This window comes from Hippocampus zosterae, chromosome 1 (genome assembly GCF_025434085.1).
Source record: "Hippocampus zosterae strain Florida chromosome 1, ASM2543408v3, whole genome shotgun sequence".
In the NCBI taxonomy this organism is placed as follows: domain Eukaryota; kingdom Metazoa; phylum Chordata; class Actinopteri; order Syngnathiformes; family Syngnathidae; genus Hippocampus; species Hippocampus zosterae.
Genome location: NC_067451.1, coordinates 3,394,087 through 3,409,563, shown reverse-complemented (window position 1 = coordinate 3,409,563; position 15,477 = coordinate 3,394,087). Strand labels below are relative to the sequence as shown.

Sequence of the window (15,477 nt, the reverse complement as noted above, 5' to 3'; positions counted from 1 at the left end):
TAGCCTAGCTTAATTTAGCATTTCACTTTTTCCCCACACTTTTTTCGGCCTTTGAGATTTCTAAACAAAACAATCAAAGTTGACCCCCCCCCCCCCACACACACACACACCTCCTAACTTCATCTCAGTAACTCGCGTCAAGACTTCAGCTTCCTGCCAGATAGTGGCTGAGCTCAGCGTGTCAGATTTAATAGACCTGATGGAGAATCACATAAAATCATTTTTCTTGGGGGGGGGGGGCGTGATTGAATTAGCTCTAGTTTAACAGTGTGAGAGTGTATTTATCTCTAATCAAAGATCATTTATGGACATGGATTTGTATTATTTCCAGTCATCAAATGCACTCGGATTTAGATTGTGTGCATTTTCATAGTGACAGAAAGAATCCGTGAAACTTGGAAGACCATCTCTATACTTTCCGCGTGGGGCTGCGTGGGGGTTGCAGCAGGGGGTTGCTTTTTTTTATATATACTACACACACTGAGAGCAGTTACAAACAAGTCTGGACATTGACAGCATTTTCCACCATCTTTGCCCGCCCTGCTGCCCATCGCGCTGATTTATGGGTGAAAGCAATAAGTCAAAGATGGAGAATTAAAGAGAACATTTACATACACGTACACGAATATGCAAGAGGGGGTTGGGGCGGGGGGGGGGGGGAGGAAGTTACAAACTGAAAAGACGCATTGTTCACTGTGAGGAGAAAATTACAGTGAGCGTGATGACAAGCTATCACAACCACGCACGCACACACGATCACACAAGCACACACACATTTTTTTTTTTTTTTGCGCTCAGGTAATAAACGTGTGTCTCCATCAAGACCACCGCGGCACATTTTTCTTCTTGTTGTCGCCCACCGTCTTGGTGGGAAAACAAAAGAAACTACGGAAATAAACGAAGGAGGCTGGACTGTCACATTTAATAAACACGCGCGCACGCAAGTGACGAGAGCTCGTCCGTCCGTGAACATCTCAGTCAGTTTAACCACTGTTATTATTCTAATCATGATGACATGTTTTTAAATGGATTATTATACGTTTTCATTAATAACACACTGTCTGGCGGGGGCTTCTTGATGGGCACGCACACACACGCACACACAAATGGTAAATAACTAAATACACATTAAGTCGGGAAACAAAAAAAAGAAGCATAAAGTTTGTCGGAACACACACACGCACCTCTGTCATGTGTCCATATGTTAATTAAAGTTTGCGTCAATGACACGCTGTCTGCGAGAGATGAAACATGCACGCGCGCACACACACACACGCAATATTTTTTAATTGATTTTGGCTGCAATTATTCCATAGCAACACTTGGACTGACACAAGCTCGCTCGTCTGAACCGGGTGACATCTGTTCAATGTTTCCATTAATAACAACGTGTCTTTTGGACACACTCGCACAGCGATTCTGTCGCTTGCGTGAATGTTTTTTTTTTTTTTTTTTGGAAAGATGTGCGGGCGGAGGACCGTTGACGGAGGGAAGAAGTGTTTGCGAACAATCAGGAAGTGTGTGTAAGAAGGAAAATGGATGGCGAGATTACCTGGCGGACGAGAGAGAGGGACAGCCATTGTGACACTCCCTAATGCCATTTCCAAAGCAATCTGCTAAGTGCACCAAAGTGTGCGCGTGTTCGCAGGCATCCAATAATCTTGTTGGCGACGACAACATCCCGCTCCCCCGCATCTACCTCTCCATCACCTTCGATCGTAGCTAGCCAAAAAAATTCCACATTCCTTCGGCGAGTTTTAGTGGTGGTGCCAAAGCTTGTCGTGCGATCCTACGACATCAGTCGCCTTTCTGTGACGTCATCACTGTGCCCCGCTGTCCAGTCGATCCACCCGACATTCACGTTACAGTACAGTATAAGCACAAATTGATTAGTCATGCCGAAACGTGACATCCTGACTGTGTAATAGCTGCTTCTTTAGGTATTAAAAGTTAAGAAAAACTCACAAAATAATTAAAATTAAATAAAACGAACAGATAGAAAACAAGAGTGCGTTAAAAAAAAAACGACAACCAACTGAAACTAACTTCAGGAAGGTTTTAGGAAAAATAGCATTAGTTTTCGTCCTTGTCAATTAATATCATACATACATACATAAGCTTTTGGGGTTCATTTAGAATGGATTTTTTTCACTTTACTATAGTAGCCATACAGAAGAAGGGTTGAACCGTTGGTTGGGAATTGTTTACTTTATAGCACAGTATTTAGTGACTTTAAAATCTTGCATTCAACAAATATGACGTTTATGGGCAAATAACTAAGACTAAGACTAAAACGAATACAAACTAAACTAAAAGAACCCCCCCCCCCAAAACACTCTAAAAACTAATTAAAATGAACTGAATCCCCCCCCCCAAAAAAAAATTACAAGTCAAAACTAACTAACGATACTAACTGACTATAATGAACAATCCAAAACTATATCCAACCCTCCCCTCGGTTAGACAGTACTTGCAATAACAGCTCTAAAATGGATCATTTTGAAAAAGTTTGAAGTTTTTTTTCTATTGAATGCGCTCAATCGGAACATCCGTACAGGCAGCAGATGATGAACATTTGTAAACATAAAACAAAACATTGTGCATTGAACAAAACCATAACTTAGGAAGGTCCGCTAGCCGCTAGCCTTATGCTAGCACACAATGCAAATCGCCTTAACGAAACGCCGACGAAGCTAGCATCGTTGCAACGGCTATTTGACCACAAGCCATCACACGTAGACTGACTATAGAACCGGTATACAGTCTTTATCATCCATCAAAACGCATTAATTTTACTGCAGCTCACTGAGTCACTTAGTTGTAAAACTCTCCTTAGTTCATTTTGACTGTCAGCATTATACTGCATTTGAACTCCGATCCTTGCGTGCTAAACGTCATCTTCGGACCAAGACTTAAGTGCCTGACTATTAACATCTAAAGTCTCTCTCTCTCTCTCTCTCTCTTACCAAGGGAAAGTGGATCAGTTATTTTCCACGGTGCAACGAGTCAGATTTCTTACTTTGATCTTCGCCATGACCCCACCCCCCCTTCCCACTCTCCTCTCATATACGACACAGAGGCAAAGAGAGAGAGCAGCCTCCCTCAGTGTCTCTTGCCCGGGTCGCCTCGCGAGGACTCCCTGACTTTAACATCGCTGTTAAACGACGCAATCAGGATGAGCGGCCGTCGGGTCGGAGTCGTCGCTCGCCGAGCACGTTTTCGAAGTTTCTCGTCAAAGCGGCCGCACGAGGGCAGGGCGCCTCTACTGGTGAACGACACACACACACATGCAAGATGAGCCCCTGCGACAACTGATCAAGTATCACACACTGATGGCGCAGTGTGTGCTCGACACACTCGCACTTGGCCAGTTACGTTGCCTTTTGGCTGAGGTGTGCGTTGCGATCCACAGTGCTCCAATAAAGCCACTTAATGCTCCACGGCAGAGAATGAAAACCCGCCAGCTTATGAAAGGACTTTAGTGAGTGTATATCAACTGTGATCAGTACTCTAAAAATGTGTTATTTTGGAATGCTGGGTCCAATAACTTTTTTCCCCATTATAAGCACACTAGTTAACGTAAAAAGAAAATAAACAGTTGCATTTTTCCAAATAAAAGTATTGACGGTGCTTTTCTTCATTTTCTGGAGTAACGTCAGAGCAAAAACAAACTGATGCACGCTATGCTAGTTTGCGAGTAAACTCCCTTGGTAGGAGATTCTAACGGTATGACAAGTGTGAGCAATAACATTGTGGTTTAACGGCATCACGCTATGGCAATTCCAGTTGTGAAACGTAATATTTTTAAATGGTTGGGTAAATGATTTTCCAATTAGCGTGTACCATGGCTTCGGTCAACATAGAGCGTAAATAAAGTCAAACTGTAAATGCACTGTAAATGACGAGCCACTTTTCTGCTTTTCGTCGCAACATGACGTAACGTTACAGTTGAAATGAACTAACGTGAGCAATGCTAGCTAGCTAGCTAGCTATTTGCTTTGTTTGGAGACATGCTAACTCACATAGCTAGCTGCAAACAGTCACGTTTCAGATAGCGAATCATATTCCCGACTTTTTAAACCCACGGTATACCTTGAAAGCAGTAACCAGCCCATGCCTACCAACAAGTTCACCTTACTACTGTACTGTCTTTGTACTTTGGACTTCAAAATGGCGCCGCGAGAGTGGCTGCCTTTCCAGCAGCTCCTATATTTTGTTGTTCTACTTGTTCCTTTCATAATTTTGCTGCTGTGAAATGGGAATTTCTCCATTGCGAGACTAATAAAGGTTTTCTTATCTTATCTTATCATAAGCTAGTTGTATTTGAAAGTCGTGGTTAGCCTGGCGAGCTGTAGCGATTTGATTTGACATTCGTCTTAAAATATTCATATGAGCGGTGCCGCGGCGGGGTTCTTTGGTGGCCAGGAACAAGAGCAACACTGGAAAAAAATGTTGGTTGAATATATTCAATTTTACTTCATCTAGTGGTTGCGAAAAATGAAATCACCTGGATCCAGATACATTTTGGAAGTAGATGTGCAGTCTACTTCAAAAGTATATTTGGATTCAGATGATTTTATTTAATGAAACCAGTAGACAAAAAATGTTTTGAGTCAATGCAGCACCTTTTTTTTTTTCTCAGCGTGAAGTGAACCTCCATCTTCATTGGCAAAATGTTATGTCCAATAACTATCGAGAACTGTATTATTTTTCCAACAAAAGCGTGGAAATATTTTACCAAAAGTAAGACCGGTTGCACAGTTACTTGCAAGCGATTCATTTGTTTGTATTTATTTCTATGCCTGTCTTGAAACCGACTCGCGGCGCAAAATCGCTGCTGCTGTATTATGTTGAACGAATATCAACGATGTAATCAATTAATAGACTTCAAATCGACTTCCATCGCATTGGAATTGACTATTAAAAAAAATAATAAATCTTTAATCGTGTGTGAACTGATGCTTCAGCACACCCAAACGACTCCATCTTCTGAATGTGCGCCGTGTGTGTGTGTGCGTGTGTGTCGTCTCCAACAGCCTGTCGTGATAAGATGAGCCCAGAATAACACTTCGACATCAGCAAGCCCTCGCCTGTCACTCACGATCCATTCAGACGCGCGCGCGCACACACACACACACACACACACACACACACACACACACACACACAAACCTGTTCCTGGTTAAAGGACAAAACAGAACAGAACGTTTTCCTCCCACCGCATTCAAATGAGTTAATAAAATAATATGCAACTGTCTTCTGACTTGCTTTTTTTTTTTTGCCCTTGCCAAAGTTTGTTTGAAATGGTGCACCTGCCCTGTGTTGACTGTCTCGCATAGATGCACGCTCAATGGCTGAGAAGATGAAGCCCAGTGGGAGTTCATCTTTCTTTTAATTTTTCCTTTTCCCAGCACATGATTTGAAGAGAAGGGTGGGAGCTTGGGGAGTGGGGGTGGGGGGTCACTGGAGGAATGTCAATATGATTTGAAAGGCTGGGGGGGGAGTGTGTGTTCAGCAACAATGGCTCTCCAGCTGTGTTGTTGCATGCGCATTCGCATGATTCATCATTACCTCTGACATGTACCGCTGCGATTGTGGCGGACGGGATGGCAACGTAAAGAACAAATGAATATTTCAGACGGATTTCCAGCCCCGACGGCGGAAGACAAAAGAACAATCTAAAGTTTTAAAGTTGGAATAAATCCACAATTAAGTTCACGAAGTTTTGGTGGAGTGTTTTGAAGTAGTTTTGGAACATTCTAGAATGCGAACTTTGCACCGACCTGGCGCTGGTGCAGTCCTGGTACAGGACCTCGAAGTCCTTCCTGGAGATGAGCTTGCATCGGTTGACTCCGGGCTGGATGGCGCCGAGCCCCCGCAGCACACGCACCTGCTCCACGGTGCACACCACCGGCGTGATGTCCAGCCTCTTGAGCTTGGTGTAGACCGTGTGCAGGCCGCCCACCAAGTGCTTCAGGAAGAGGTCGAACACCTGCGGCAGGCAGATCAGCTCCTGGCCGTGCACGCTGAAGCTGGCCACCTTGACGCCGTGCACCTCCACCAGCTTGCATTCGCCGCACGGCCCCGGCCCGGAGGAGCTCAAGGCGGGCGAGCCCAGCGAGCCGAGTCCGCCGAGTCCGCCGAGCCCGGACACCAGCGGGGCGACGGCGCCGTTGCCTAAGCCGGACAGCGCGCTTCCCGGTGCGGGTAGAAACCCACCGAGCACGGTGCCGCCGCTCAGCCGCGGGGACAGCGAGTGCGGGTGGGGGTGGGAGTTGCTGTGCGCCGGGCTGGAGGTTCCACTGGGAGCCGCCGAAGTGTGGACCGTCTCCGGTGGCGAGCGGTAAAGAGCGGCCGGAGTTGGGGCGCCCGAGCTCGCCGGGAGGAGTGAGGGGGAGCCGGGGAGCGACATGCTGGAAGTGGGGAGGATGGCCCCGGACACTCTCCCGGAGTCTCGTGTTCTGTTTCGGTTTGTCCACTCGTTGATCTGGTCCTGGGTCTGGCGTTCCGCGCGTCAACTCTCGCCCCTAAGGCACCTTGTGTCCTCCGCGTCCGCTCTTCGAGTGCAAACCACTTGCTTGCAAACTGCCGCACAAGCTTGGACGGTAGCCCCGCCCCTGCTACGAGAGCGACATGGGGATAGACCAATCATAAAAGACGCCGTGGAGGACCGTAGCTACGATTGGTCAGGAGGGGAAGGAGGGTACTTTGGACAACCCTCGCCCTTTTAGATACAGCGCAAGAAAGTTTGTACAGTACAGTAGAACCCTGAATAATCGCGGATTGGTACTCGCGGATGCACCTGATTGTTTTTTGTTTTTTACATTTTCTTTCTTTTTATTTTTCGGGGGGGGGGGGTCAATCCCACCTTTTTCGGGGAAAACACTTGAAGGTTTAAATGTTTTCAAAGAATGGTTTTCTTTGTGGGGAGGCATCCATCCATCCATTCATTTTACGATCCGCTTTTAATTACAAAGGTAACGGGGGGTGCTGGAGCCCATCCCAGCCATCTTCTGGCAGTCGGTGGGGGGCACCTTGAACCGGTTGCCAGTCAGGGCACACAGAAACGAACAATCATCCGCGCTCACACTCACACCTAGAGACAATTTGGAGTGTTCAATTGGCCTGCCATGCATGTTTTTGGAATGTGGGAGGAAACCGGAGTACCCGGAGAAAACCCACGCAGGCATGGGGAGAACATGCAAACTCTCAACAGGAAGGGCGCAGCCGGAAATGAATCTGTTACCTCTGCACTGTGAGGTCGATGCACTGGACCACCAGGCCGCCTCGGTGGGGGCGGGGGGCATTCAAACACTGTCAATTGTACATATTTACTGTACTGTGACACCCTGACAAACAATCTTTGCAGAAGACGAAGAACACACGCCTGTTAGTATTTAAAATATATTAAAAACCCTGCTACATAGATGCTATTTGTCAGACAGTCTATAAGATTTTCTATTGTGAGTTGGCATTAAAATACAGACTCTCGTTTTAAATACTTCTCTTTGTTTGATGTTTAGTTTGACACATAAACATAACCGAGGCGCTCATAAATCAAGGCCCTCCTCTATTTGATGCTTCAGATGTGTCGTAAATGAAGAACAGGCTCTTTACATCCATTCCGAACGCATGTTGTTGAGCAGCTCGGCTCATGTTGACCTTTGACTTGCTGAAGGTTGGATGTTTGGCCGTGGGGGTTGAAAGCAGACTAATTGACACCAGGAGATGGTGGGAGTGAAAGAAGATTAAAAGCAACAGCGAGGAGGAATTACTCCTGCGTAAATGGGATTGAGGGGTGTGGATTACAGACCGTCTGCTTTTTGTAATCCCGTGTAATCCCATTACACCGAGACGCTGCGACTGAATGGGAGTGCGGGAAAAGGGGGTGGGGGGGGGGGGGGTGAAAGGAGGGTGTGGTTACCTCGCGGAAGATAAAGCGCACGCGATTTGCACAACATCAAGCAGCGGGGGAGAGAGCGATGCCACGACCAAGTGGAGGGGAAATTCGAACATCGTGACGAGAGGTGGCAAGAGAAGCCAAAGGAGCAAAGTGGGAAAACCTGTCGCCGAAATTGCTCTCGGTCCCGGGGGGGTGGGGGTGGGGGATAAAGTTCGAAAGGATCACAAGTTTGTGATGATCCATTGGGAGTTCTGTCATGACAGTCAGAGTCTGTGGCGAGAAACCGAGGCAAAGCTAGTTGAACGCTAAATGCTAACAGGCAGACTCATTACCTACGGCCCTTGGTGGACTTTTCGAGTGAACTGGACAGTCTATTATATGGAAATCTTGAAATAGTGATTCGGGAGTAGAGATTGAGTAGGGGGGGGGCTCCTGATGCCAAAAGAAAACCATTCACATCAGCATTTTTTGGGGGGGGTAAATGCTGCCCCGTGTGACCGCATGCATCGCACATGCTGGCGTCGCCACAGGTACTTTGAAAAAGTAACCCAGTTACTTTAATGATTGACTTGTTTTTGAAAGTAATGTAGATACTTTGCTGATTTTAAAAGTAACGACGTTATTTTCAGAGTTCGGCGATGTTCAGCAGATATTGACAACACGCTTGGCATGAAAATTACACTTTGTCTTGCCACTCCACTTGAATTGCAATTTTATCAGTTACTTTTAAGAATGAAGCTTGTTCTTATTCGAGTGACATTTTTGACATCAAATATTTTTTTACTTTAAAAAAAAGAGTCTGGATTTCACTTGGTAACTAGTTTATTTATGCATTTATTTATTTTTTATTATTTTTTTATTATATATATATATATATATATATATATATATATATATATATATATATATATATATATATATATATATTTTTTTTGTTTACTTTCAGTTGAAGCGACGTAACACTCTGCTGACCTTTTAGAGCGTGCAAGAAAGCTCAATATTTTTTTAGCAGAAACAAAATTTAAAAAACGTGACTATTTCCATCTCAAAAACGCAAATGACTCTGCCCCTTCAATCGTTGTTGATGTGACACGGCGCTGGCACGCGAGTCGTCAACGCGTCGAAAACGTGACGCAACACATATGCGAACTCGCTCCCTCCCTCAGGCGGGACTGTTGGAGTTGAAGACGCCCACGAAGATGTAAATAGCCGACTGCAACGGCTTTTGGTGGCGAAAGGCCTGAAAACTCGCACGTCACCTTCAAGTTGAAAGAAATACAAACTGCACCAATTGTGGATAGCAAGTGATTCCAAAAGGTAGCCTTAGTGTACAAACTTTCATTGTCACGAACCTCAATGGTCCAAGCTCCCATCCATCCCTCCGTCCCCGCGCCCGTCCGTCCTCCACCTCTCCTTCCCGCTCTGCCCTTCATCTCCCGCTCGCCTTCTTTATCGCACGCAACATAAAACCCGCTCATCCAGAAAGAACAGACTTGATAGGAAGCGCAGAGGAAGAAGAGCGCTCCACCGACGCCGACGCCGCACCGGGAAAAGATGGCCGGAATGAGAAAGGAAAGGCACGGATGGCGTCCAGGAAAACTTGACGAAAGCTAACGACCGATTGGCATCAACTAAAAACTTTGGTTCACCTCCGTGGCAGAGGCGCCTTTTCCGTTCACGTTACCTTTGCCAGCAGCCATGACTCGAAACTGATTGATGACGGTTGCCGTCGGTTAGTCCCGCTTTCTGGTTACGACGGATATTTTCTGTGATTCCATCCATCCATCCATTTACCCAACCGCTTGATCCTCACTAGGGTCGCGGGGGGTGCCGGAGCCTATCCCAGCTGTCTTCGGGCAGTAGGCGGGGGACACCCTGAACCGCTTACCAGCCAATCGCAGGGCACACAGAGACGAACAACCATCCACGCCCACACTCACACCTAGGGACAATTTAGAGCATCCAATCAGCCTGCCATGCATGTTTCTGGAATGTGGGAGGAAACCGGAGCACCCGGAGAAAACCCACGCAGGCCCGGGGAGAACATGCAAACTCCACACAGGGAGGCCGGAGCTGGAATCGAACCCGGTACCTCTGCACTGAGAAGCCGACGTGCTAACCACTGGTCTACCGGGCCGCCCACTTTCTGTGATTCCTTAAGGTTAAAACATACGCACACAAACACACTTGATTTACACTCGATCTCTGTCTCACTCTTGCACTCACACACACACACACACACACATGCACACACACACAAAAATGAGGTAAACTTGCGCCTCCCCAAAAGTTGGGCTCCCCACCAAATTCCAAATTGCTGCAACTTTTGATTGCAGGAAGCTAGCAATAGCCAAAGCGTTTCCAACAATCGATAGGCGCCGCGCCATTTCCAAGGCCGAAGCAGGGCACTGCAAAAGCGTTTGCGAGGATATCGTGCCAGGTTAATATACTTATTGTGTGTTAGCATTAAGCTAGCTTTTTTTTTTTTTTTTTTTTGCGAGGAGCCGACCAACTGCTCATACCGCGAGTCAGAGTCAAGGTATGTGTCAGGACTGCTCATTTTAAGACTTTTTAGAGTACGACCAAAGGCAACATGAGATGACAACGTGCCTTCAAACACAAACATAGCAGGCCCGATGCCCGCCGCCAACTTTCGTCAAACTCAACGAGGACGCCGATTGTGACACGGGAAAGGAGAAGGCCGGAAAATTTGACTTGGAAAACTATTGATCCGAATGCCAGACAGAATTACAGCCTGGGAGCCGGCGCTTTGAAGAGAAGTTTCGCTGTCGTTATCGTGCGCCGCTATAATCCATCATATCTGCCAATCAAATTAACATATTTACACACACACACACACACACAGAAGTCAAATGATTAGCGCTAGGTTAATTAGCATTATAATTAATAAGCCAGCAGACGTGTGTGTGTGTGTGTGTGTGTGTGTGTGTGTGTGCGTAAAATGAGCAGTTAAATCATATTCATTCCAACATTGATAAAGCAATAAAAAAAAGACTTTCAACTAGAAGGGTGGATATCACTTCAGCACACAGTCATCACCATTTAAATCGATGTATTAATTATGTGCGCGTGTGCACGCCATCAGGCCCAGTCGGCTGCGATAAGGCAGGAAGGGGAGAGGGGGGGGGGTGGCGGGGGAGACATGAATACCGTTGAAGAATAATGGATTGTGGAAGCGCTGCAGGAATGGGCGAACTTGAACTGTTCGCTCGGGGTTCAGGAGCATTGCTGAACATATGGCGGAATATCTACCTGTGGCAAATAAAAATGTCCATCCCTCGTTTGCCAGCAATAAGACGAGAAAATGGGCTTCTGCTAACCAGGGACTCAGAAGTGATGCGGGATTAGCAACATTTATGCTCCGCAGGAAAGTTTATCACTTATTTGCCATTTATAAAACAGATTTGCATTTGGAACCAATAACATTTGGTGTTATTATAACACCACATTACAAAAAAAGTCATGCTACCAACATAGCAGCTAAGGCTAGCGTCAGCTTGTTTGAAGTACAAACTTAGAATTGCTAACGGTGAGATTTTGTTGGCGGTTGAGAGGCGTTCTTGCAACATCTCACTAGGCAGTTTTAACATTGCAAACTCCATCTCTAAGGGGCGGACACTCGGCTAACACGCTAAAGCCGTGTCAATTGGCTTCATTTAGCGAGTACATCATGTAACTTTTGCTCGTTGTGGAGCGCACATTTACTGATGTATAAGCATTTACGCCACTTGACGTGAAGCGGAGACATGGTCCAACTGTCTCTGCAAAAATAAATCAACCAAACTAGCATTCATTTAAATTATTTGGCTAGCTAGCATGTCATGCTAATGGCTAATGTCAACAATTGCTGACAAAACTGATTTGACTTGAGGTTTAAATAAACGAACACAATCATAATTTGCTCTTACTTTTTACTGTAGAATTTTTTTGGGCTACTTAGCAAAGCACGCTAAAGGCTAACGCCAACCGTTTGCTACTAAAACTGATTAAATAAGGCCACAAAATCCTAATATGTCGCTGCGTATTACTGTAAACTAATAAAAAGCGACATTAATACAGTAGAAAATGACCTCGTGAGCGGCAAAACTTTTCCCCACGACTCGGAGTGTAGAAATGACGGCGTCCCGGGAACCTTGTTGCCACGGTCCTGTGAGTTATTGTCCCACGTTCGCCCGCCAAGGTCGAGCCGGGACCCTGCGAGGCCTCCATCAAGGTGAGCTCAATAAAACACTCGGAAGGTGAAACCTGCCGCCGCTCTTATCGCGGTCGCTGTCCCTCCCTGCGCTTCTGTCGTCCTCAGGACCGCGATGGAAGGCCAGGGCGAGGAAGGCGTAATTCTTGCACCTTTATCGGCACAATCACGACGACAAGCTTCTCGTGGAAAAACACGAAAATTACCACGCTGAACCACAAGAGGGCACTGTGAGAACACTCTTTATTCCCGTGCTGTGCTGTTTGGCGATTGAGGGTGAAATGATGAGAAGATCAATCACGAGCTGTCAACAGCGACTAATAGAGTATGAGCACAACATATTAATGATACACTCTCACGATTTAATTGCTTTTAGGGTCAAAAAGGACTCATCAGGCCCGAGAACACAACAATACAATGAAGTGCAAAAAAAGAATATCAAATAGAGATTAAATTTCACTTGCTTCAAGCATTTTCGAAATATCTATTGTGATTTTGATGCAAATCGACAAAGTAGTAACCATATATTTATTATTATTCTATATTTTAAAGCCTTATGTATAATACCTATGCAAGATATTCATGTGAGGTGCAGAGATTACTTTTGTCCACTCAGGGTGGCCACAATCACATTTTACACTGTCGTACCTGTGATTCTGAAAGTGGGCGGTTCGAGAAGTGTGTGAGATCGCAGAAAGTGAACTACAATACGGCGAGGGAGGATTGCAGAAATCCGTGTGACGCCATTGCGAAACGTCGAATTGTATGTTAATTGCGTGTGACGTAAAAGTGGACAAGACGCTGACGCGCCAACGGGGAACGTCGTCGTCTGACCTGCCGGAGGATCACATTGCGTTCCAGACGTGTGCGCGGGCGTGTTATTGCGTGTGCGCGCTGACCTTTTGCAGTGTTAGCCAGTCTCAGCCATCACAGGAGGTATTAATGCACTAATCACATTAAACAGAGCATCATTAATCATCTCCGCTCAGCGCTGTCACCGCCACGCAACGCCTAATCAACTCTATTGTTTACACGCGCACGCACACACACACACACACACACACGCATACACACACACACGCAGATACGCTGGTTGTGGGAATTAGAGAGTGCTCTAATCGCATCACAAAACAGCTATTCAACAATCTGGGAAAAACTGGGAGAAAACCAGTGACCATCGTTGAGCTGCTGATGGAGACGGTTACAACTCCTCAGTAAGCTGCGGTAATATTGGCCGTTTTTTGGAAGAAAATAAAGTAAAAACATTTTTTTAGGTGTTCTAGAGCATTTGTCAGCTTTTCAGCATTTTAACAGAGATCACTGTATGCTACTTCTTTGGTAAAATTGGCCCAAAAGTTAAAATATTTGGTTCCGATTGAAATGAATGGAAACTTTTCGGGTTTCTAGCGTGTAGACGTAGGCCACCGGAGGGGCAGTAAACACATACATACTGTTGAGACGCAAAGGAAGTGTTTCACAACTAAATGACTGCAGCAAAATTAGCAGTTCTTCACAGAGGATAAAGAGCATGTGCCTGTTGTTGAAGTTTGTGCTCAAATAGCCGTTGTATAAATCTTTCAGGTATTGATAAAGATGGTCAGTACGCCTCAGTAAGCTGCACTAATATTCATTGTTTTTCACAGAGGATAAGGAATCTATGCCAGTATGTATTGACGTTGACATGCGTTATTCCAATGCATTCTAATATTCATCGCTTAAAGTGCTCTGAGACCATGACACTGACGCTATTTATGAGCCCATCTACGGCATTAGGCATTGTTTGTTAGCATCTAGCTAAGCGGACTTAAGAGGACTTTGGATTGATGGATTTTGTTTCCTGTCTCTCGGCTTTTAACACACGGGCAACCTGGTCTCTCTCTTTCTCTCCATCACCCTTCAACTTTCATCCTCTTCACTCTTCAGGCTCGCTGACTCAGCAGCAGTGTCATTAAGTACGGGCAAAGGAAAAGATGTGCACCGGCACAAACACTGCTTCTTTAATGATCACTCACACACGTACACGTACACGTACACACACACACACACACGCGCGCGCGCACACACGCACACTCACACACACGCACACACACACGCACACAGAGTGGTGCCCTCATTAGGCCAAATATATGCATGGACATCCATTGTTCCCGCCAAGATCCTTTACAAACTGATTTAATGTCTTACATTCGTGTACCGATACGCCATCCGAGTGTGGTTAAGCGACAGAAAACGTGAAATATTTCACGTTGTGTGACTTAATTGTCGTTGTTGATTTGGTCAAACTTTCTTCAAAGCGACATGGAGCCAAAACGGTCTGCGGCGCCGCCCAGCGGCGAATATGTGCCATGAAAGTGAAATATTAAAAGCAGTCGTTGAGGAGGACTAATCGTGATGTTTTTATTGTTTAATTTTATCAATCGCAGTCGTCATTTTGCTGTTGGTGAAAATGCTAAAACCTTGACTGATATATTTAAACTTTATTTTGTGCATTATCGCCATACTGACCCCAAAATGGAGGATATGACGTTTGCTTCCTGACTTTTGTTCCATCCAGCTTCACGTCCATCCTGTAAACCACACAGAGACACACGAGAACGAAACTGTACACAAAATATACAAAACTACGACAACATTTGTAACAAGTACAAACTATAAAAAGCTCATCGAGTGCAGAGTCTAACTTGGTTATGGCAAGTTTTGCTCTGACCAACCAATCACTTCCGACCGGCTGAAAAAAACAGTCCGAATCGCTCTCTGGGCAACACACAGGCTGTAATATGATTGGACAACAATATCATCCACATTCACGGACTGGTAGGAAGAGGAACAAATCCAATTTCACGGTCACAATAAAACCACATTTGTTTTCAGTCTGTCACATACTTGTTTATTGCAGCATATTTCTATGTAGACATTCAATTCCTTACCACAGGACGGTGAGAGATCACTACTGACAAATCAGTTCGGGTTTCAATCTCTCGTTCAACATTAAAACGGTTTTTAGTCATTAAAAAGTTACTAGAATGGCTGCAATTCAGATGTCAATAATACAAAAATAAATAGAGAAACTCTTGTTTGTTTTAGATGACAAACGAGTTAAGACTCCGAGGTGACATCATTTCATCTTCACTGCGGCTCGATCAGTTTGGAAATGGAATGTGTTCCGTTATGTCCGCGCTCTTTGTCCATCGCAGCACTTTGGCGTGGAATGTTTTCAAATTCATAAATCAGCAGTAGTAAAAAGCTCCCCGCCCCCGAGACTTTTGACCAACATTGCCACCAACACCGCTCCAGTGTGGCAAGCGTAATAAAGACCACGCGTTAAATCCGGGCTGGGATTAGCATCCGGACCAACATCCCC

At 45.5% G+C, this 15,477-nt stretch overlaps 2 protein-coding genes across 3 annotated transcripts in view; one reads left to right on the top strand and one right to left on the bottom strand.

Annotated features, from left to right (window-relative positions):
• The window catches only part of LOC127601670 (dachshund homolog 2-like), a 33,482-nt gene extending 26,893 nt beyond the window's left edge, over nucleotides 1-6,589 (bottom strand). The window contains exon 1 of one of the 2 annotated variants that reach the window (XM_052067169.1): nucleotides 5,784-6,589. In XM_052067169.1, coding sequence (XP_051923129.1) covers nucleotides 5,784-6,412 — 629 coding nt within the window. In that variant the 5' untranslated portion in view covers nucleotides 6,413-6,589. The remainder of the gene's footprint in view (nucleotides 1-5,783) is intronic. The other variant, XM_052067179.1, reaches the window with a different exon arrangement.
• cnpy3 (canopy FGF signaling regulator 3) overlaps nucleotides 1-10,838 on the top strand; it is a 43,636-nt gene extending 32,798 nt beyond the window's left edge. Inside the window, exon 7 of the transcript XR_007962637.1 lies at nucleotides 10,823-10,838. The gene's annotated coding sequence lies outside the window, so the exon portion shown is untranslated. The remainder of the gene's footprint in view (nucleotides 1-10,822) is intronic.
• The last annotated feature ends 4,639 nt before the right edge of the window (nucleotides 10,839-15,477 follow it).